Here is a 22,119-nt window from a genome sequence, read left to right as displayed (position 1 = left end):
AAACTGGTAGATGGGTCCAGTAAGCACAGCACAGTACAATGCTAGCCAACAGTCCCATGACATACCATACCAGTAAATTCCTGACAACATAGCCACTCAAATAATCTCGTCTTTCAACAGGAAGACCCTACTAGCCTGCTTGTGTTGAGTACATGTCAGCAAAGGAGATGCAATTCGTTTTCAGGATAGATACTTATGTCCAACATTGCCTGTACTGCTATAATGGAAGTAAGGATTTGCATAACCCAAATATGAACCATCTTGGGTGACTCCATTGCCTTCCATACAGATGAATAAGATTAATTCATTAAGAAAGAGAATTATTTCTTTTTTTTTTCTTTTTTTTTTTTCTTTCAGTAAACACTTTTTTTATTTGGTTTGGTAGCAAAAACAGCACCTCAGGACAACAGTATGATGTGGGCAGTCTCCTAAGGGGTCGAACATTTTTCAGTTACAGGACGCGCACAGGGAAGACATGCACTACCTACTGTAGCAGGCTTTTTTTTCTTTTTAAGACATTAGTTGACCAACAACACTGAAGCACTGTTTCAGTACATTCACATTCCTTTAACAACGCCACTGTTCGTTCCATGCATCATAGTTTAGAAGGGAACAGCCCTTCGTGTGTGGGAAAAGCTGTTGCATAGTTTAGGAGAGTTATTTTTTTTTTCTCATACTTTGCAATTTGCCCAGTTTTTAATCTCACTTTCTGAGATACAACTTCAAACTACTGTTTTAGTACAGACAGTCAGACATCAGACATACAAAATAAATTTTTTGGTCCCTTTTATATCTATGGTAGTGTTAGGACTTTTTATTGCTTCATGAAAAACATATTTAAGGCTTTATTGTAGAGTGGTTGGCAAGCATTCTCCTTCAGACTTGTTTATTGCAATAGTTTGGGGGGAGTGAACTGTGAGTATAAAACTACCGGAGAGGCGGAGGAAATCATAGCAGACATTTAGCTACAGCTCTAAACTAGACAGCTCAATCCTCAATGACCTCAGAGGACTCGGACACCACTCTGCCGTCCTTGGTCTCAATCATCTTAATAACGACCTTCTTCTTGCTCTGGGTGGTGCTGCTGTAGCCGCTGCCGCTGCTGAAGCCGCCGGAGCTGCTGCTGAATCCGGCGGAGCTGCTGCCATATCCGCCGCCGTATCCGCCGCCGTATCCCCCACCGTAACTGCTGGAGTAACCGCTTGAGTAGCTGCTCTTGACGGAATACATGGGGAAACCACCATAGCTTGTGCTCTGTTGGGAGATGTTGATAGACTTGATGCCGTTTGCCAGCCTGTCCTCCTCTCCCTCCAGGAGTTTCCTGTATGTGGCGATCTCAATGTCTAGAGCCAGCTTGACGTTCATCAGGTCCTGGTATTCTCTGATCTGGCGGGCCACGTCCTGTTTGGCTCTCTGCAGGGCATCTTCCAGGTCCTTGATGCGGGATTTGGCGTCCTTCACTGCCATCTCACCACGCTCCTCAGCTTCAGTGATCTGGGCCTCCAGGTTGGCACGCTGTCCCTTGACGGCATCGATCTCTGATGTCAGTCTCTGGATCATGCGGTTGAGGTCTGATATCTCTGTCCTGGTAGCTCTCAGGTCATCTCCGTATCTTGTGGCGGATGTCTGCATCTCTTCATACTTGGTCTTGTACCATGTCTCTGCCTCGGCGCGGGTGCGGTTGGCGATGTCCTCGTACTGAGCCTTCACTTCAGCAACAATGGAGTCCATGTCCAGGTTGCGGCTGTTGTCCATTTCCACAACAACTGAAGTGTCCTTGATCTGGCTCTGGAGCTCACGCAGTTCCTCCTCATAGATCGATCTGAGGAAGTTGATCTCATCTGTCAGACTCTCCAGCTTGGCCTCCAGCTCAACCTTATTCATGTAGGCCTCATCGACATCCTTCTTGATGAGGACAAAGTCGTTCTCACACTCTGTACGCCTGTTGATTTCATCTTCATACTTGTTCTTGAAGTCCTCCACCAGTCCCTGCATGTTGTGTAGGTCGGCCTCCAGCTTCATCTTGTCGTTGCCCAGGCTGTCCAGCTGTCTGCGCAGGTTGCTGATGTAAGCCTCGAACATGGCGTCGATGTTGGAGCGGGTGGTGGTCTGTCCCTGCAGCAGGTTCCACTTGGTTTCCAGCATTTTGTTCTGCTGCTCCAAAAAGCGGACCTTGTCAATGAAGGAGGCAAAGCGGTTGTTGAGGGTCTTGATCTGTTCCTTCTCCTGGGTGCGAACTGCTTGGATGGTGGGGTCAATGTCGAGGTTCAGGGGGGTCAGCAGACTCTTGTTCACAGTCACAGCGGTGATAGGGGCCTGACCACCCATTCCCATGCCACCACCCATGCCATAGCCCATACCCATACCCATACCCATGCCTGCGCCACCCATGCTTGAGCTCAGGCCATAGGCAGAAGAGCTGGTGATGCCAGCGCCTCCTCCATAGCCCCTCGAAAGAGAGTTATTTCTTAATGAATTCCTTAATTAGTTAATACGAGCTTGGATCATAAGACTACATGTATGAGGCAAATGACAATGGGTGACCAAGAGGGAACAGCATATATAGGGTCCAGGCATGTCAGCATCTGGGGCACACGGGGCCCTGCCAAATATTTTTGTCCAATATGCTAGCACTTTTCAGTAAGTTAAGAAGAAACCCTCTAACATCAGACATTCCACTTATTGAGTTCTAGACCATACTGTGTACCAAATATGGAATATGGATATAAAAAACATACTAACAATGAAATGCCAAGACTGTCACATCAAGCCAGTCCAACACTGACACTGACTATACTGAATGGTTTTATATGACCAAAGAGTACTGGAGAGGAAAAAGATGAGAGAATCTACATTAACATTTAGAGTGTATGGAAAAATACTAATACTAATGTCTTAATACAAGGTTAATGTCATGGATTAATAGCAGCTTAGGAATTTTAATACCTCAAAAATCTCATTAAAGAAGTGAAACATTTATTTTAAAAAAGCACATTTTATACAGATTTGAGATGATTTAAGGTGTCTTTTTGACTCTGGGTTGAGGTCAACTGAAAAAGTGTAACCTATTACAACATTAACTTCCTTGGCAAGATAAGATCAGCATCATCACCCTGATTAGCAATTATGCTTCCTTTATTATAAACACTGAGAAAAAACAATGAGTAATGATTTTTGTGTCTATAAAAGAGATGTGCATCTCCCAGCCATAACACAAAGAGATTTACCTCACCTTGGCATCAGCTCATTGATTTCACCCTCAATCAGAAAGGTAAAAACAAAATAGTTCCTCATTATTTATTTATGGGTGAGATAGTTTATTCTGAGAATTGTTATTGTATGTTATTTTTTAACGTATAAAAATATCACTTTTTGAAAAGTCCACAATTTTAGCATCATTCTGTGTTTGCTTCTTGTTTCCAGGATGAAGTTGATCGTATTCTTCCTCGTGTTGTCGATGGTCGTCCTCATGGCTGAACCTGGGGATGCTTTTTTTCACCACATTTGGAGAGGCGTTAAACACGGTAAGCAACCAAGTTTGCATAGCATGCATTTTGACATGACATAGCTGGAAAAGCACAGGTGTGATTGGGCATTTATACCCCCGGGCGCATCACATCTAAAAAGTAATGCAGCCACTATTGAAGTTGTTAATTAAAATCTGGGTCTGCCATAACATAAAAATATCTGTTGGGATAAAGGCCAATTTTTATGAGTTGACGAATGGCTAAAACACATGTAAATGCATGCATGTATTTGAAATGTGTAAATATAGAATCTGGCCATTTAGGAAAGGGTTGGATGTTGAATCTCAGTACTTTTTAGTACTAACTGAAATTCCAATTGTGCTGAATATTGAAAACTATCCACTATCAAACTTCTTAGTCTACTTTACTTATTCTTGGATCAAATATTTACCTATATTAATTGTCATTCTGTTAATGTTAGCCTTGTTTTAAATAAAAGTCTTATGTATCTGTTTTGGTTAAGACAATGTTACAATGAAATGCATTTGAGTTGTTTGAACATGTTTACATTCCCCAAATAAAGGTATTGCAGAAAGATCATGTTTTGTTATTGATACCGGAACTCAGATATCATGTCTGCACTATTGGCAATAATGTTTAAAGTTCTAATTTAGGACACACAAGTATGCACAATAACTTAATGGTTGACACCTTGCAATGCATTAATGATAACTTACCTGCTGCACTGACTGTAAAAGTTAAAAGTGTATTGATTCATGTGATGTGTAATACAATGTGAGGAATTAAGCGTGAACATAATTATATTTTCTCATGTCTTTTATATTTAGTCGGCAGATGGGTCGGCGGGTAAGGACTTGTGCTTCTTACCACTATATTACCACAAATACTGCTTTTGCTGCATGTTTCTATGTTATGGAGCTGAACAATCTCTCTGAACCCATCAGGTTAATCGGAGGCCGGGAGCAGAACAACCTTGACCGGCAGCAGCAATTTGAGCAACAGCAGGTGGCCTTTGACTAGCCCTGAATCTATGATGGTCCCCAGAAGGACCCAAAAGGAATGCTTAACCCTAACCCGAACCCTAAGCCTTGCTCTTCAGCATAAGACAAAAATGATTTATGCACTGTCAATCATTGCTTGAAAACCCTAATCCTAACCCAATTGATTTTGGAAGTCTTACATGATTTTGTAAAAAATGATTGACATTTGAAATAAATTTGCATCACAAAAAGCCAAAACATTTCTCCTTTGTCTTATTTCACGGAAAAGTCTGAATAAATGAATATGAAAATGATGTGACTTGTGAGGTGAAAATTTTGGTTGGAGATACGGGAGTTGAACAGCGGTCTCCTGCAAAGTCCACTTTTTGGCACTTTTTAATCAACCCATCTATTCAACTGGCTACCTCCAAACATGGAAATGTGTACCTATATAGGTGTCATAGATGGCGTCTTTATTCAAATATTGTGTAAGCATGAAAAAATTGGAATATTTGTGTCCAAGTACACAAATCTATAGTTTAAATTTAGTGAGTATTCCAGAACTGCAGTGAGGCTGAGGTCATTGAGCACAAGACAGAATTACATCAGGGTCTGGTAAAACAGCTGTATTGCACTGAAAAGTACAATAACTGACACCAAATGACCAATGACCAAATGTATTGCTTTCATTTCAATTGGAAAAAGTTGCTAATAATCACAATTCACATCTTCTGTGTTTTGGGCCTGGAGGTTGGAGGTTATATCTTACCAGAAGGGAACAGTTTTATGGTATGGCAAAATGATAAAGTATTGAGTCACTTGGAGTTTCTAGCTTTAAATTGGATCCATACGTGTAAATAATTCAGACATCTTCTTGTGGTCATGCGACATTCTGTCATCTTGTGGAAACATCAAAATCCAATTATAATAAAAGTTTTACTTATTTATTAACTTTACCAAAACTGACATTCTTAGAGGACTTACAGATTTGCATAATTTCATTTTATTAACTAAGAGTCATGATGATGACTCAGGTAAATGGAGAAAAAGTGTGTGCGTCGTTTCTAGTTTAAACTAGATGAGGATGTTATGAAATGGTTCATGAACTGTAGGTCTTGCAAAACAATAGATCTTATCTCTGTATTACTATCATGTTAGCATCATCTCATTTAAGCAAATACAGTAGGTTATGTCATTGGCACTGTGTCATTATGATTGTGTGTATATGCTTCCCTCTATTTCTCTTTCTCTGCTGCCCCTGCAAATTGGTTTCCAGCTGTAGATTTCAATGTACAAGAAGTCATTGACTGCTTTAAAATCTGAAGGAACTAATCATCAGCTAGAGCCCTCCAAAAGAGCAGAACTCGAGTGTGCCCCCCACTTGTCTGTTAATGAGCTGTTGGTACTGTGTGAAGTAAACTTGTTATAGAATATAAGAGGTATGTGGTGGGAGGTTAGAGACTATGGTCAGTTTGGGTACCTTGTACATTTTCACTAACAAAGTGTATCTGGCAAATATTAGTTACATTGGTTGATACCTTTTGCTGTTATGGTTTTTGGGTAAGTATTGTCGTAGAGAAGCAAGTGAACGTGATTACTTAGGCCAAGTTTCATTTTATCACTTTATTTTACTTTGGCACAACCACTTTATGCTGTCCTCCCCCATGTTTTGAGAACCACTGTGTAATTGTAAGTATTATAAATAGCTAAAACTAAATTGTACATGGGTAGCATGGTGGTGCAGTGTTTAGCACTGTCACCTCACAGCAAGAAGGTTCTTGTTTTGAACCCACAGATCAGCCAAGGTTGCCTGTGTGGGTTCTCTCCAGGTACTCCAGCTTCCTCCCACAGACCAAAACATGCAGGTGAGGTTAATTGGTGACTCTAAATTGTCTGTGTCTATATATGTTAGCTCTGTGATTAACTGCCGATATGTCCAAGTTGTATTCCACCTCTCACCCAGTGTCAGCTGAGACTGGCTCCAGCTCCCCTGTGAATCTCTAGAGGATAAGCAGTGAAGAAAGTGAATGAATTAATGAATTAATTGTACGTGGTACTCTACTTTGACTTTGTTGAGATAGTGGTTGTTGTGTTACTGTCTCCATTTCCCAGAGCAATAATGATATTAAGTATGAAGCAGCTCTACAACAATTCCTCATCAGTCATTAATAAATGTTTGAGTTACTTCACATATACATTCACAATAACTATTTTATGGTCCAGGAGAATATTTGATAGAATATGATTAATACAACATGTTTAATAAATACAGGTCAAACTTGTACATTTTGGATATATAAAAATGTGCATCAACTCTACAAAAAATGTTGGTAAAATAAATGGGTCTAATGTGTTTTTAAAGCTCTCAGATTTGACCCTGAACAGTATGTAAAGGTTAAAAAAGGTCTGTGTGGTCTGACTCAGTTTCAAGGTTAGATCACTGTTGTGAAATTTAAGAGAACAAATGGACCTTTCAATCATTGAGCACAAAGACAAAGATACTGGACGCCTGTTAACAATACAGCTTTGATATGAATGCAACATTCCCCCTTTTGGAGAGCTAGTGTATAACATACCATTGATGATGCGTTAACTTTTAACTCCATTAAACCATTTAACCTCCTGGGTCTCTTCATTATTAAATAGAGGTGTGACGCGGCGACGATATTTCTCGTCGAAGTGGATTTCGTCTTGCGAAGCTATAATTAAGGTGCGCACCCAAAAAAAAAACGTTAACGCGTTAATTAAGATTTATTAATTACACAATAATTATCGCGTTAAAAAAATTGACGCATTTTAATCACACTTATTTTTGCACCGCGGAATGTTTCTCATTGGATGAGTTTCAGGCGGACCGATTATACTGGAGCACCAAATAGCGTAGTTCAGACAACAACAAACCACAGTTAACATGAACAAAGTAGCTGATGAGACCTCTTTGGTTGGCCCCGTGGATGGGAAATTTTGTTACAAAAAATGAACGGATGGAAGTGTCGATAAGAGCATGGTTGTGTGCAAGCTATGCAACTAGGAATTCGCATATCACCGCAGCACATCGAGCCTCAAGTATCACCTCAATGCAAAACTAGTGTGGTAGCTAGCTAATTTCTGAAATGTACTATATTTCTAAATATGCTATTGCTACACTTAATGGCAAAAATTGCACTGGTCTGTTGGACTTGAACAAAAATAAACAATATTTTTGTTGCTTAAGCTTATGTATTCAGTCATTATTCAATGGTATACTAAAAATCCATGTGAAAAAAATTACTTCTCACTGTTCTCAGGTCAAATATTTATATGCGATTAAAATGCGATTAATTTCGATTAATTAATTACAAAGCCTCTAATTAATTAGATAAAAAATGTTAATAGAGTCCCGGCCCTAGTATATATTATATATATTTATATATTTGGTATTTGTGACTGTATCTAGTTTTGTATTTATGGTTGTTATTTTCATAAATACGAAAATGATCCATCTATAAAATATTTATATGGGGAAACCTTTTACAGTGCTGCATACTGCATATGATAATTATATATTTAGAAAGTAGAAAAAAGTGATTCATTACAAGATGATTAGTTAAAACATTTCAATTCAATTTCCATTTTGTGAATTTCAAATAAAAGAACAGTAATGTATTTCCTCATTGAATCAGTTTTCTTAAAAATATAGTTAAAAATCTTGTCTCGTCTCGATCTCGTGAACCCAATATCTTGTCTCGTCTCGTGAGTTGAGTGTATCGTCACACCCCTATTATTAAAGTTTAATGTGACAGAGCTGCAACAACTCTTAATAAAAACACAGTCAATGAGATAACACCAGTCTCAGGAGTTGTCATGGGATCAGCTGCTAAAGACTGTTTTTGTTTATTCTCTGTTCATCTATTGTAACTCTCCTGTCATTGCAGATCTTGCCACTCCCTGCCCTGCAATTACTTCGTTCCCCTCACCTGAGCTTCCCCACCCTCTTCCACAGCTGGCCCTCTTCATCAGCCTCCCACTCAGTCTCCATTTCATATACAGTCAGTTACTCTCTGTCAGATTGTAAAGCCACATGCTCTGCTTTTGTCTTGCCTGTTGGGTCTACCTGAGACTTCCTCTTTTTTTCTTTTTTTTTTACTAGTAGTTGTTTTTTTGGACCTTTCTCTTTCAGTTTAGTTAGCTTCTTTTGTTTCAGTTCGTGCTTTTGGGTCCAGCACCTTCTGAGCCATTACAGAGTCTACATCCAGACACATAAATTGGCAGGAAAGTTTGGATAGTTGATACAGAGTTAACAAGTAATATAATGTGAGGCATAAGTCACTGAACAATTACAAAGATTGCAGAGAGGGGGCGCCTTTGTGTGCGTCCCGTTTAGATGTCAAAACATGTCATTGCAGCACCACGGCCTGTTCAAGTCTGGCTCTGGACATTTGCCCTATTTTTCTTTGCTGCTGTCAAAGAAATAATATTACACCTGTTTCACTTACTCTTATGCACATTATTTACAGTGCTGCTTAAGTTACTCTAACTGGGTTTTTTCCATTAACCTTTGTGTTTTCTGCCATGGAATGGTTGTACACTTTACATGCACAACTCTGATCAAAGCAAAAGAAAAAAAAACTGTATATTTGGTGTGAACCCTTACTTCCTCTTTCTGTGTGTTTTTTCTCATGTAATCTGTATGATACGTGTCACTGTGTTCGTGAGCTTCAATGTGTTGATCTCTGATAATTGTTCTTACACCATAACAGTGACCTGACACCCAAAGTTAAAACTGACCGCTTCCTTCATATATCAAGATAGTGTGAAAAACTGCACGTATGACTTCAGGCCAGCAATACAGACTTTGACATTTTGTTGCTTAACAACTCTACAGAAGAATATGTTTGTATTTTTCTGTGTTTGAAAGAGAATACTTTCAGTAAAAGTCGGATCATTTACCGACCTTAAGCTTTCAGCATTGCATTTGGCATATTATGCATGTATAGCAAAGTCATTAAATCACCGCATTTAGCCTAGACTGTTCTTCAAATTCATTACAAAATGTTTTGTTACCTTTGGAAATACAGAGCTTGAAAACTAATAGAAAATTGAAGAAGTGATAACAAGAGGCACTGAGATTAGATCAGCACCTTGTCATCTGTCTACAGAACTTGACATTGCAAACATTTAATAAGAAATACAGTTATTATAAATGATTCAACAACTCTGAGAAAATGAACTCAACAATGGCTTTATAAAGACAAAGGTACTTCACAACTGTTTAAAACACAGATTCACATCATCTGCAGGTCACAACTGCTCACTTTGTTCTCTTGAATGAAGTTTTTTGTTAGTGTGTTTTTAATGATAATCAGCTGGTGGAAACAGTAATGCAAATAGTTCTGCTTTATTGTACTTCACTTAATGCCTAGTCTTTAGATCAGTGGTCATCAACTCTGCTCCTGGAGAGCCACGGCCCTGCATGTTTTAGGCATCTCCCCACTTTAACACACCTGATTATAATTATTTTCTCGTTATCAAGCAGCCGAAGCTTTTCAAGGGGTTTGAAAACGAGTTAATTATAATAAAATTGTGACTTGCACAGTTATAATGTAGAGAGCTGTGACAGTCGATTCTGTGGTCAGGGAAGAGGTGTGCTTCGATGTGTCTTGTGTTTTCACATTGGTTGTACTCATGGCTGAATCAGGACGATGTGCGTTTAGATGCATTAAATCTTTAAGCAGAGGTGCAAATAGTGGATAAAAAGATCATTCACAAAAGTGAATATAATATATGTGATGTGTAGTGTTGGGGAATGTTATGTTTTTTAATTAGTGCCATTAAAAAAGTAACTTTTTTCATTACATCATTACCTTCTGAAAAAAGTAACAAGAGTACTTTTGCGTTACTGAAAATGAAAATCCCTTTGTGATTCCTCACGCATATTGTTTTAGTCAAGACCTCCATTAAACATAATGTTTCTAACATCATCAAACAGCCAAGTCTGGCCCATAATCTGTAAACCTGTATACTGATAGCAGGAATAACAGACACAATGTCCCATTTCCAGTTCTTTATTGTACAGCCTTCCATAAAAACTGTAAAAGTGGCTAAGCTTCTCAAACATATGCCCACATACAGGTTATAAAATGACATACACGCTTTTAAAACACATACCTACTAATAATTTCCTATACCTAATATTTCCACAGAGTGAATGCTGTCCCTTCAGCCATCTTGCTCACTGAGCACTTTTTCAGCGTATTCACCATAAAGAAATGGATCTAATGCATTGTCTGATTTCTTATTACTGATTTTTAATTATGGGGTGCTGCTCTTTTTACCTTATTAAATAAAGATAAAGATGTTTATGAAGCAACACTAGCAAGTTTTAGAAAATGAGAACTTGCAATTGTCTGCTTCAGGCAGTGATGTCAGAGCAGGTGTTTGGCCTCAGAGCTAATGGAAAACACCACTTATTAGGATGTGTCAGAAGTTCATTGTACCCAGCCTTATATTTCCATTCATCTTATCAAGAAAACTGTGCTTAACCTTTACATACCGTTCATATTCTGATTTATAATTACTCTCTATACCAATTCTTATTCACAAATTCCCAATCAGTCATTAATAAATGTTTGATTAATCCTTAATGAAGCTGTCAGAGAGCAAACCAATTACGGTCCAGGAGAGCATTTAATGATGAGTACATTTTTGAAGGTGATTTTTTAGTTTTTTTAATTAACACAGGTCAGATTTGGACATTTGCATATTCACAAATGTGTATCTGTTGCACAAAAATAAAAATGTGCTTTTTTAAAAATGACATTAGGAAAAGTCCATCTAAAAGAAATGTGTATAGGGTGTTTTTACAGCTCTCAAATGTAATAATGGGTCATATTTGACCCTGATCAGTATTTAAGGGTTAAAAACTTTAAAGTCTTTAGATCCAGTTGCTGACCTTGACCTACATGATGATTACAAGCTTTGCATGTGTCATACAAATACTGTATGTCTGAATTATTCTCATACCACATCTAGCCCTAACTTACAGTACATGTTCTAGCTCACAAATGAAAGTACTTTTAGTCCAACCACTTTTTGGTGGTCAACACCTATTGAATGTGTGAACATGGACAAATACAACTCTGGTAAATACTACATAGTTACTGAGACACTCATTTCAGGTCCACCCACTTGACGAGACTGGTATTTAATAAATGTTGGCATAGGGATCCACTCATACTGCTGACTTTGCTCTCTTTGACAACAATCTTCTGACTCCAGCTCTCAATCTGTGGACAGGTAAAGAGCAAATGTTTCATATTTAATTTCACATACTGCAAAGTCTTTAGGATATGTGACAATATTGGTTATATTGTTGGATTCTGTGACAGCTAACATAAAATATTATATTATCTTACTTATATATTACTATTACAAAATTGATCAAAAAAAGATTTACACAGAATAACTAGAGGTGCAATTTACAAATGATGGTTCTCTTTGTGAATGAAATTGCATGGTTGCTTCCATTTTTTAGAACTGAATACTAGATGTTCTCATTTTCAGGATGAAGTACGTTATGATCTTTCTCGTGTTGTCCCTGGTCGTCCTCATGGCCGATCCTGGAGAGTGTTTTTTCAGATCTATATGGAGAGGTGCCAAGGCCGCATTTAGAGGGGCCAGGGCGGGATGGAAAGGTAATTCATGATATACCTTTTGTGTCGATTTCAATCGATAGACCTCAGATTTACACCAACAGTACGATACTTTAGTGTGTCATCAACAAAGAGGTTGAAAACACTTGAATACACTGGGGGATTTTTTTTTTTTTTTTTTTGTATTTGTGAAGCATGAAACCTAAAAGTACCTCGAACCCTAAGTACAGCAACATAATATTTTATTAGGATTTTCAAACATATTTAGAGATGATTTGGGCTGTTGTAACAAGATGACAGTTTGTTAAAGTCATTTAAATCTCTTTATTTAGGATACCATCGCCAGCGCAACATGAATCAGATAGGGAGGTAAGGAATTCTTACTAATTATTGTCGATAAGGATTAACCAACTGTTGAAAGCTTTGTGGAATAACATTCTGATGATTAATCGCCTGATTGTTTTATTTTATAAATTGTATTCCCTCCTCTGTCTAGATATATGAGGTTGATGTCCCAGCAAAGAGCCAGACAAAGGCAACAACAAATACAACAGCAACAATTAGCCAGATGTCGGTCACTCCTTCAGGGCTGAATCTTTTCATTCTGAACACGCTGTTTGGTGTGATTGCTTTGGGCTTTACAATGCAAGAAAGAAGTAGATCAGCTAACAAACCAGCAGTTTTGGGTTTGCATGAAGCATTTGAGAAGAAGTAATTCATATATAGCTCTTAGCATAGCTCCTATTGGTTTTTAAAAATGTAGAATGGCTAAATATTGCAAACTGCCCCGCTCAATAAATCAGCAATACAAAAAGTCAAACTCTAGTGTGCGTGTTTTTATTCAAGTGAATATGATTCTGTCATTTTATAACAAGATTGCAAATAACAATGAGTAATTTTGTTCAGCAAATAAGCAGAAAGCTAATGCAGCATTTCCCCATAGAAATAGTGATTTATATTTAACATATATATATTACACATGCTAGTGACTATGTTACTTATTCAAAACATATAATGACTTTGGGTGACAGCCTATAGTGCATTTTTCTCTACCTTTTCCGGAAATTTAATGAATTGTCAGTATAGTAATTTACCACAGTTATTGGGCAGAACTCCCATTTTGTTAACTTATATAACCAGGTCTTGAAGCGTAAAAGTTTTGTGTTAAACTTCAAAGTTATATTACTAATTAATTTGCTATTACAGACATGATATACAATGGGCCAGATGCAAGAACCACTCGTACGCACAGATTCGTTCTTAAACCATGCGTACGAGTGATTTACGAGGATTTGCCGCATTCACCAATATTCTCGTATTTTGGATTTTCTCTTAGGTACGAACACAATTTACGAGTGGTGCAGACCTGTCGTATCTGTCACGCACAACCAACCTGCAGTCCTTCAAAGCAATAAAACATGTTACTGTCTAATTGTCTAATGGCAGCGTGCCAACGATATCATGTCTTTTTGGGGGAACTCAAATTTCTCCGGGGGGGGGGGCGGGGGTTTCATATACTATAAGCAAGATATGATAATCACTTATGATAAACACATAGCACCTCCACACGGGTATCAAGACCAAACAACACTGTATGATACAATACAGCTAAGCACGATACGGTATCTATACTCTACAGCAGTGGTCTCCAACCCTGCTCCTGGAGAGCTACTGCCCTGCATGTTTTAGGTATCTCCTCACTCTAACACACCTGATTCTAATAATCAACTCGTTATCAAGCCCTTTGACGAGCCTCAGCTGCTTGATAACGAGTTAGAGTGAGGCAATACCTAAAACATGCAGGGCAGTAGCTCTCCAGGAGCAGGGTTGGAGACCACTGCTCTACAGAGTGATGTAACCTACTGTAGTTTATCAGCACAAAACACACAGAGAGGTCGAGCTGTTGAACTGTTACCCTCATCTCCAACTTCTTCTGCCGGCTTGCCCTCAGTTATCATCCCGGGTGTTAGCAGGTCTGTGCTGACAGCAGTCCGGCAGCAGGTGTAACATCAGTGGTTGAGCTTCAGAGTCAACTGACTTGGATTTTCTTTTTCACATCACTGTATGCTGACTACCACTTAACAGAGAAATGAATAATGTCGATCCGCAGGCTGAGCGATTATTATATTGTCAGTATTTTAAAGACCCCTGAGTAATGGGTGTGAACTACAGGGGATGTAAGCAATGAGCAAGTGTATACTATGTCCCGTTCATTAAAATGCACTTCTGAATCCATAATCATGATGACATTACTCTGTTTGTAAAATTATTATGCTATTTAGTATTAAGAAGTAGGCTATTTAACAATTTAGGTAGATCTATCAGTCATTTAAATTGACAATTGAAACTATGATATAATGCAAGCTTACAATATAAATATTAGCGGCAGAAACTACAACGCGACTTGTCCTCAGTTACTTTTCCACAGCTACTTTTCCACAATATAAACTGACTATTTATTAATAACTGTTATTCATTTAATTGAAATATTGCTTATCGAAGTAAGTTTAACTTCCTGGCTGATGACATCCCCTGGTATAATTCATGTTCAGTCATTTTATTTTTTATTTCTGTGACTGTGCGCGCAACAGCTGATACAGCGTTCACAGCACGGGTAATTTTTCCTCATTCTTTGTCTTTCTCAGGATCTTTAATTCCACCACTAACACTAAATAATAATATGTGTTTCTGTTGATCTATTTCTGAGAGCAGGACCTCAGTCTGAGAGCTCGTAAAGTTCTTATTCTTAGTCTTTAGTGCCATTTTCATGAATGGAGCTTCTCCATAACCTGCCAGTCGTCTGAACTTATATGGTATTTTGGGGGCGTCATTCATGTTAATTTACTATTCTCGGGAACGTGCGTTCATTTAGAACAGGTGGGATTCATCATGTTTACGAAGGTCATTTACGACTGTTTCCTGGTGATACGAGTGTTTGGTGAATCCGACGTGGCACACTCGTAAATTCCACCTCACGAAAAAAGTACGACAGATTTAAGAAGAAAAATACGAACATATTCTTGCATCTGGCCCAATGACACGAATGACCAGAATTAGGTTTTGAAAATAAATACTTTTTATTGCCAATAATTACCAAGACAGCTGCATGCATGAGAATGTTTTTAGGTAGTCAGAAGTCAGAAAGTAAGTGCACAAGGCTGCAATAGTCTACCATTTAATTCTCTGGCGAGGATGGGCTCTATATTGCTGGAGGTGAGATTATGGTAACACAAATTGAGGATTTTAATTAATTTGACTGCAGACTTGCTGCCATTTAAGGAATAGAACACAGGAGACCACAAGTGTACAAGTGACATGTAGCGCACAGTCACACTAAATGAGGAAGCAGTACTGCATGTGACAATGTGATTGTGTTAGCACATACAGTACACTTTACATTTCATGTTTATTTTTTCGTCCAGGTTGATACTTTTAAATGCTGTAATTCTGTAATGCTTTAATTAAAAAGATATTTTTAACAGTGAGGTATTATTGGGCACTAAATTGAACTGAAATTTTATGATATATTAAATCATATCGTCAATCAAGTATCAGATCACAACTGAATATTAACTAGTAATGAATGAACTGTTTTCAATTATAATTATATATGATTATCAACTTCTGTAACCTGCTGTTAATGCTGTAGACTTGTAATAGTCAAATCATTAAACAGAAGAAATATAAGAAACTCAGTGAAGCTTAACTTTCAGCTTAACATTTAATACACTTATGTGACTGTGAGAATTATTACTATTATTATACTACCACCAACATTTAAACAGACTTTTTGAAACATTTTCATCTATTTAAGTGCGTCTTCCTGTCATACCTTTGGTCTCGGCATTTTCTCACGTCTCAAAAAACCACAATTTTGTGAAACTACAACCCCAGATTAAATCAATACCTTGTCATCCATACACAGAACTTGTATTACAACATACCATAAGAAATGCAGAATTACCAAACACTACACGTGTGCTGGGAAACTGATTTCATCCCTACCCTTACAGTATAAAAAGACAGGTATCTCACAACCATAAGGCAAAAGACATTATCTGCGGGTCCATTTCTCGACGTTGCTCTTTTTGACAACAGCTGTTTTGGCTCTGAAGTATCTGTGGAAAGGTAAGAAATATGTGATTATGTATTGTCACTGGATGTATACAGTAAATCGTGACCTGAAGCCCTGTTCTATTCTGTGAATGAAGAGGGGAGACTCTGATGTGTTTTTGTCTTTCAGGATGAAGTGTGTTATGATCTTTCTTGTGCTGACGCTGGTCGTCCTCATGGCTGAACCAGGGGAGAGTTTGTTTGGACGTTTGAAAGCCTTCTGGAGAGGTGGAAAATCTGGATATAAAAGTAAATACAAACTTAAAGTCCATTCAGTTTGGACTTAAATGCGTCAAACTTAAGTCAATTTAAACACGTTCCTTCTGTTAAAGTGATAGTATAAAACATCCATGATTGCCTGCCTCAAAATACATCTTTCCAATAAGTATAATGATAAGTTACGAGTTTGCAAAGCTTCAATTATTAGATGTATTACAAAGTAAGAAATATACCTTTTTCTGTGTTTTACCTAATGTTTTATTCAGTTCTGCCTCCTCAGAGAGTCACCTTAATATACTGATACTGACCAAATAATCATTAGTAATAATTTGACACTATAATATTGTTTTTATGTTATTTCATACTCATCTCCTTCTTCCTTCTGTTTAGAATACAAATACGACCGTGCCATTAACAAGATGGCTAAAAAGTAAGAACTCGTTATTATCATTATTATTATTACAGTAAACAAAAAGACCAATCTTCATTCAGCAAACTCAATTCTGTATCTTAATTTTCTCCTCCAACCAGGTTTGGACCTAACTGGAAGGAAGGCTTCGGCGGCGGCGGCGGTGGGGGCGGCGAGTCACCACCTGCAGACGCAGGTGAACAAGGGGGTCCTGAATATTGGCGCTGAGAGTTCACAGAAATGTGCAGATTTGAAGCTATGGTTCCGGGAGGGGCATTGCATAAATTCAATGATTTGTAGACCATGTAAAGAAAGAAGCAAATGTATCAAAAAGCAGACCAGCAGTCTCATGTTTGCCGGAGTCATGTAGAGTGGTACTTAGCGGTTGTTGGCACTGCTTCATTTGGTTTTGAAATTGCTTGCTATAGTAAAATGTCCTGATGAATAAAACTGCATTACAAAAAGTCACCTGTGCTTGATGTTATTCCTTATGTGTTATATTGAGGAATGAACCAATACGATTAAAGCATGATCAGGTATCCATGATGCGACTGCCCACTGACCATTAGACCATGTGGTGCAAACACATAATTTTAACACATCACATGCCACCACCACGTGTTAAGAAGTCATGGTAATTTCACATTTCTACATGGAAGCAAGCAAACCAACTGGATCCGCTGAGATAGATTCCGCTAGGTCTAAAAACCTGCTCGAGCTTTGAGTCTGGGGAAGAGGAGTTGGGGGATACAACTGCAGTACCGATTTCTTACCACTTAATGTCACTGTTGCACATCTCTCCTTTAAATATAGTGTTTATTAATATAAAAAAATTAGTTACATTTATATAATAATAATAGCAAGCCATCAAGTCAGTTTTTAATGCTAAAGCAATCACTGGCTTCGTGTTATCTCACATAAAACTTGTTCTCTCGAGTTCTACGCATTACGGTATGCAGACTTCAAATAGAACACTGGTACCAGATGGGTACTCTATTTCAACAGATAACCTAATTTAAAGTGGACACACCATGTTTTTTGTGGTTTTCTGTATACTGTTGTGATGTTGCATATCTATGATAAACATGATCAAACTTACAAAATGTAAAAATACTCCCTATAAGTCAAAATCCAGGGCATTAACATGCTTTACACTTGTATTTGCTTGATGTTATTCATGCACTAAGTTGTGTGTTTAATTACTGGTGAAAAGATTTACAGTAATGGCGAGAAACTTGGTCGTACGTAGCTTAAATAACCAATCTGAAACTGAAAAAAGTTGACCAGTCCAATAACTAGCTTCCAAATGAGCTTCCTGAGAATAACAGTGTAGCGTTCACACCAGTGTATAAGACCATCCACTGCCTCCATCCTACACACTAACCTTTTTGATGCCAGGCAGCTGCGGTGTCAAAGATAGTGATGATGGATCTCTCTCACTGTCGCCTGAAGACAACCTAAAGGGTATCGTGGACCAACCCTGAAAATATGACACCTGTCTCTCCCCCCATAAAATAAAACAAACACACACCTACCAAGCAAGCAAAGTTTGTTTTCGGGCGGATGGTTCTTCGCTTAAAACATATCGATTGGAAATGAGATGGTGGTTGGAGGAGGGATGAGGTTAGAAAGGTATGTGTGTGTGTGTGTGTGTGTGTGTGTGTGTGTGTGTGTGTGTGTGTGTGTGTGTGTGTGTGTGTGTGTGTGTGTGTGTTTGAGGGTCACCTGTGTCATTGGCGGTGGTTGTTTACCTAGAGGCGATTGCTGGCCTCACACACAAACCCTTCCCAGACAGAGACGCGTGGTAAATAATAGAAGAGCTATGACAGAGGGCAGACACACACACAAACACAGATCAGCATCAAGGTTAAAGATGGGTGTGGGTGTAATAGGAGAGCTCTTTATCGGCATGTCATTAATACATGAGGAGGGTTCACCAAACCAGAGAGAGGAGAGTCATGTAAGTCAGCGTGAATCCTGACATCTGCATATCAAATGCATGAGAGGTCTGTATGTCACAGTGACAGCTCAGTCGATATGATTTCAACTGCATGTGAGAGTCGGGTGACTCCCCCCTTCACTTACTCAGTTTACAACCACTCACCATTCATAAGCTGTGGGTACAGTGGGCAAAGATCAAGTGTTATAATAATAGTATTAATAATACTAATAATGTGGTTTTGAAAAACTCTCAGTAAAGACATGTGCAGCTATACAATTTCAAGGATGCTTCACTTTTGAACCTTTTATCACTTTTACATGAAGGACAAAATACAATCCTGCAGTTGTGACCACAATGCAAATAATGAAACTGCAGAAAGAGCTACAGAACTATTCAATGAAAAAACTAATGATTTTTTGTCTATTTGGGTTGTAAACACAGCATTGAAATAATATCACCCTATTAAGATGTTATAGAGAACATATTAGCAAACATATGCACATCCACAGCAGACCATTTAAAGTTTTGTTTCTGGCCACTTGACGAATCCAAGCTCTTCTTTTAGCTCAGTTGTGGTTTTTCCACCAACTCCTAATACATATATGTAGCCCCTAGGATGCTAAATGCATCATCAAACTAGTCACACACTTCCATTTAAATCTAGGCAGGTAGTGTACTGTGGGTTTATCAGAGCTTATGACTTAAGACAGCTGTCTGCTACATCTGGAAATAAGGTTGATTATAGCAGTGAGACTAATTTAAAAAAGTAAAGTTGCAGGCCATAAAAAACAAAATAATGTATCTCTGTAGAAATTAGGGAAACTGCAGAGTCAGGTGATAATCATCTACCCCCTTTTACATGTTAAACATAGTGTTTTGATCTTTTATTGACATCAAAATATTAATAAGAGCATCGTTAATACATCGGTAACGCCAGTTTCAAAAATCCACTACAGGTTTTCTCATAATTTTGAGAAACCTGTTAGAAAACTAGAAGACCATACAAACATCTCTGAATCTCCCAGATCTTCAGACAAATTCACAATGAATATTATGACTTTCATTTTAGAGGGTGTAAACACATTTTGCCAACCATAATAAAAATGGTATTGTACTGTCAGTAAAATCCAAGTCTGAACAAAGCATCTGAAACATTTCAGAAGAGTTTTGTTTTTAACCCTAACCCTTTCCTGGAGTGCCTATAAATACAAGCCTGCTGTGAGCAGTCAGACAGGCCAAACAAAAGCAGAAGGGGACAAGTATGTCATCAATTGTAAAAGCTTTAGGACAGGAACACAGCAGCACAATCGCACCCCTCTTAATTCTCTGTTTTTTATCATTCCTTCAGCCCTCTCTAACTCTTATATAATTCACTCTTAACCAGTAATTATCCTGTCTGAGTTGTGAAAGATAAAGATTTTACTTCTCAAAGTTTAACAGGCCTTTTCACACAAACACAGATCATTGCTTTGTTATGTTTGTGAATGTTTCACATGTACAGACAACATGATCTACAAAATACAAACATGCAATCAATATTAATTATACATTTAAGCACAAATACTACATTCTTGCACAATATTAGGTATTTTGTGACATGGCACATAGAGGATAAAATCAAAATTAAACAAAATCTTAGAATCCTGCATACTGTCATGTGTCTTACTTTAAGAATTCATATAGACTAGTCACTAGTCTATATGAAGTGACAAAAAAAAAATAGTATATAGTTTTGAAGCCATTTATATTGGTTTGTTGGCACCTTCTGCTGCATGTTAGAAACTGGTTGACTGCTGATAACATTTACCGTAACACTACTGCCATGATTAACATTGTTTATCATTATTGTCAGTATTGATTCATCTTTTAAAACATTTTCGTCATTAATTAATCAATTGTTGATCCATAAACTGTCAGAAAATGTTCAGACATGACAATCACTGTTTTCCAAACCAAGATTGAACCTAAAATGTTTCAGGTGAACCTAAAATGTTTTGTTTTGACCAACAGTCCACATTATCACAGAAGACTAAAGAAACCAGAAAATAACCACATTTCAGCAGCTGGAACCACAAAATGTCATTATTTTTATTCAAAAAATGACTCAAAACGATGAATCGATTATCAAAATAGCTGCCGATTAATCGTTGCAGCTTTAGAAATGTCACCATGTGTGTATGAACACAGTTGCACTTGAATACAGTTTAACTAGATGCACATTTTACCCATTAAAGTCGATCAACATATTGTTGACTAACTTGAAAGCTGCACAAAGAAGAAATGGACAGATGAAGATTTGGTGAAGAAGAGGAGGGCAAGGAAAAAAGGAATATGGGTATAATAAAAACTGAAATGTGCCATGTTTACAATGGGAAGATCTGACTATGGGATCGTGTGTGTGTGTGTGTGTGTGTGTGTGTGTGTGTGTGTGTGTGTGTGTGTGTGTGTGTGTGCGTGCTTGTGTGCGTGCGTGCGTGCGTGTGTGTGTGTGTGTGTGTGCATGTGTGTGTGTGTGTGTGTTAAATGCACTGATCAATAAGGTGGATGTCACCAATCTCCCCAGTAGTGGTCGAATGTGGGTAGAATCCCCCGGAGCAATTATTGCTCTCTCGCCCTTTTCTCTCTCTCTCTTACTCTCTCGCTCTCTCTTTCTCCTTCTTTCTATCCTTCAATCTTCCTGCCCCTCACTTGTTTTTCAGCTCCTTGCTCCTTTCAACACCTGACTGCAGGGAAATGGACAGTTTGACAGCTAGACCAGTGTTTCTATTTTTTTTTCATCCTGGTCCTGTGGCAGCCCTGTCCTGCATGTTATAGTTGTTACCTTCTTCCAGCACACCTGATTCAAATGATCAGCTTGTCACCAAGCTCTGCAGAAGCCTGATAATCACCCATTCATTTCAATCAGGTCTGTTAGAGCAGGAACACACTTAAAACATGCAGGACAGGAGAACATACTGGCAGACAGACTGAGAACTTGAAGATAGACAAGCAAACAGGGCATATATATATATATATATATGTCATGGATATAAAATGAATCAAAAATATCTACATTTGTGTGGGTATACTTGCAAATAAAATTAAGATGCAGGTTCATTATGACTCTAATGGGTTTGTGCATTTATCACATGGCACTGAGAAGTTCATCAGTGCATCTACATGAAGTGATTTGTGTGATTGAGATGATAGTGGAAAGCCAAATGAAGGGTTGGAGTGTCCTAACTGCTGAAAATAAGACCTAAACAAGCAAAACAATGTTAAATCCTTGATATTGATATTTCAGATTGAGACTGGAGTAGAGTTTATATACCAGATTATACACTAGATTGTGTGTGTG

The 22,119-nt window shown here is 38.1% G+C and overlaps 2 protein-coding genes across 2 annotated transcripts in view; both read right to left on the bottom strand.

Annotated features, from left to right (window-relative positions):
* Positions 1–22,119, bottom strand: part of LOC133997938 (exostosin-1) — a 289,281-nt gene that overhangs the window by 147,630 nt on the left and 119,532 nt on the right. The gene's annotated exons all lie outside the window — the stretch shown is intronic.
* Positions 346–2,445, bottom strand: LOC133997940 (intermediate filament protein ON3-like). The gene is given in 3 exon segments (XM_062437676.1): positions 346–1,388; positions 1,391–1,433; positions 1,435–2,445. Coding segments are annotated over 3 exon segments (1,401 nt in total). The 5' UTR covers positions 2,392–2,445; the 3' UTR covers positions 346–987.

The sequence above is a fragment of the Scomber scombrus genome, chromosome 17 (genome assembly GCF_963691925.1).
Source record: "Scomber scombrus chromosome 17, fScoSco1.1, whole genome shotgun sequence".
Taxonomy (NCBI): Eukaryota; Metazoa; Chordata; class Actinopteri; order Scombriformes; family Scombridae; genus Scomber; species Scomber scombrus.
This window is presented reverse-complemented; position numbering and strand designations above follow the sequence as displayed.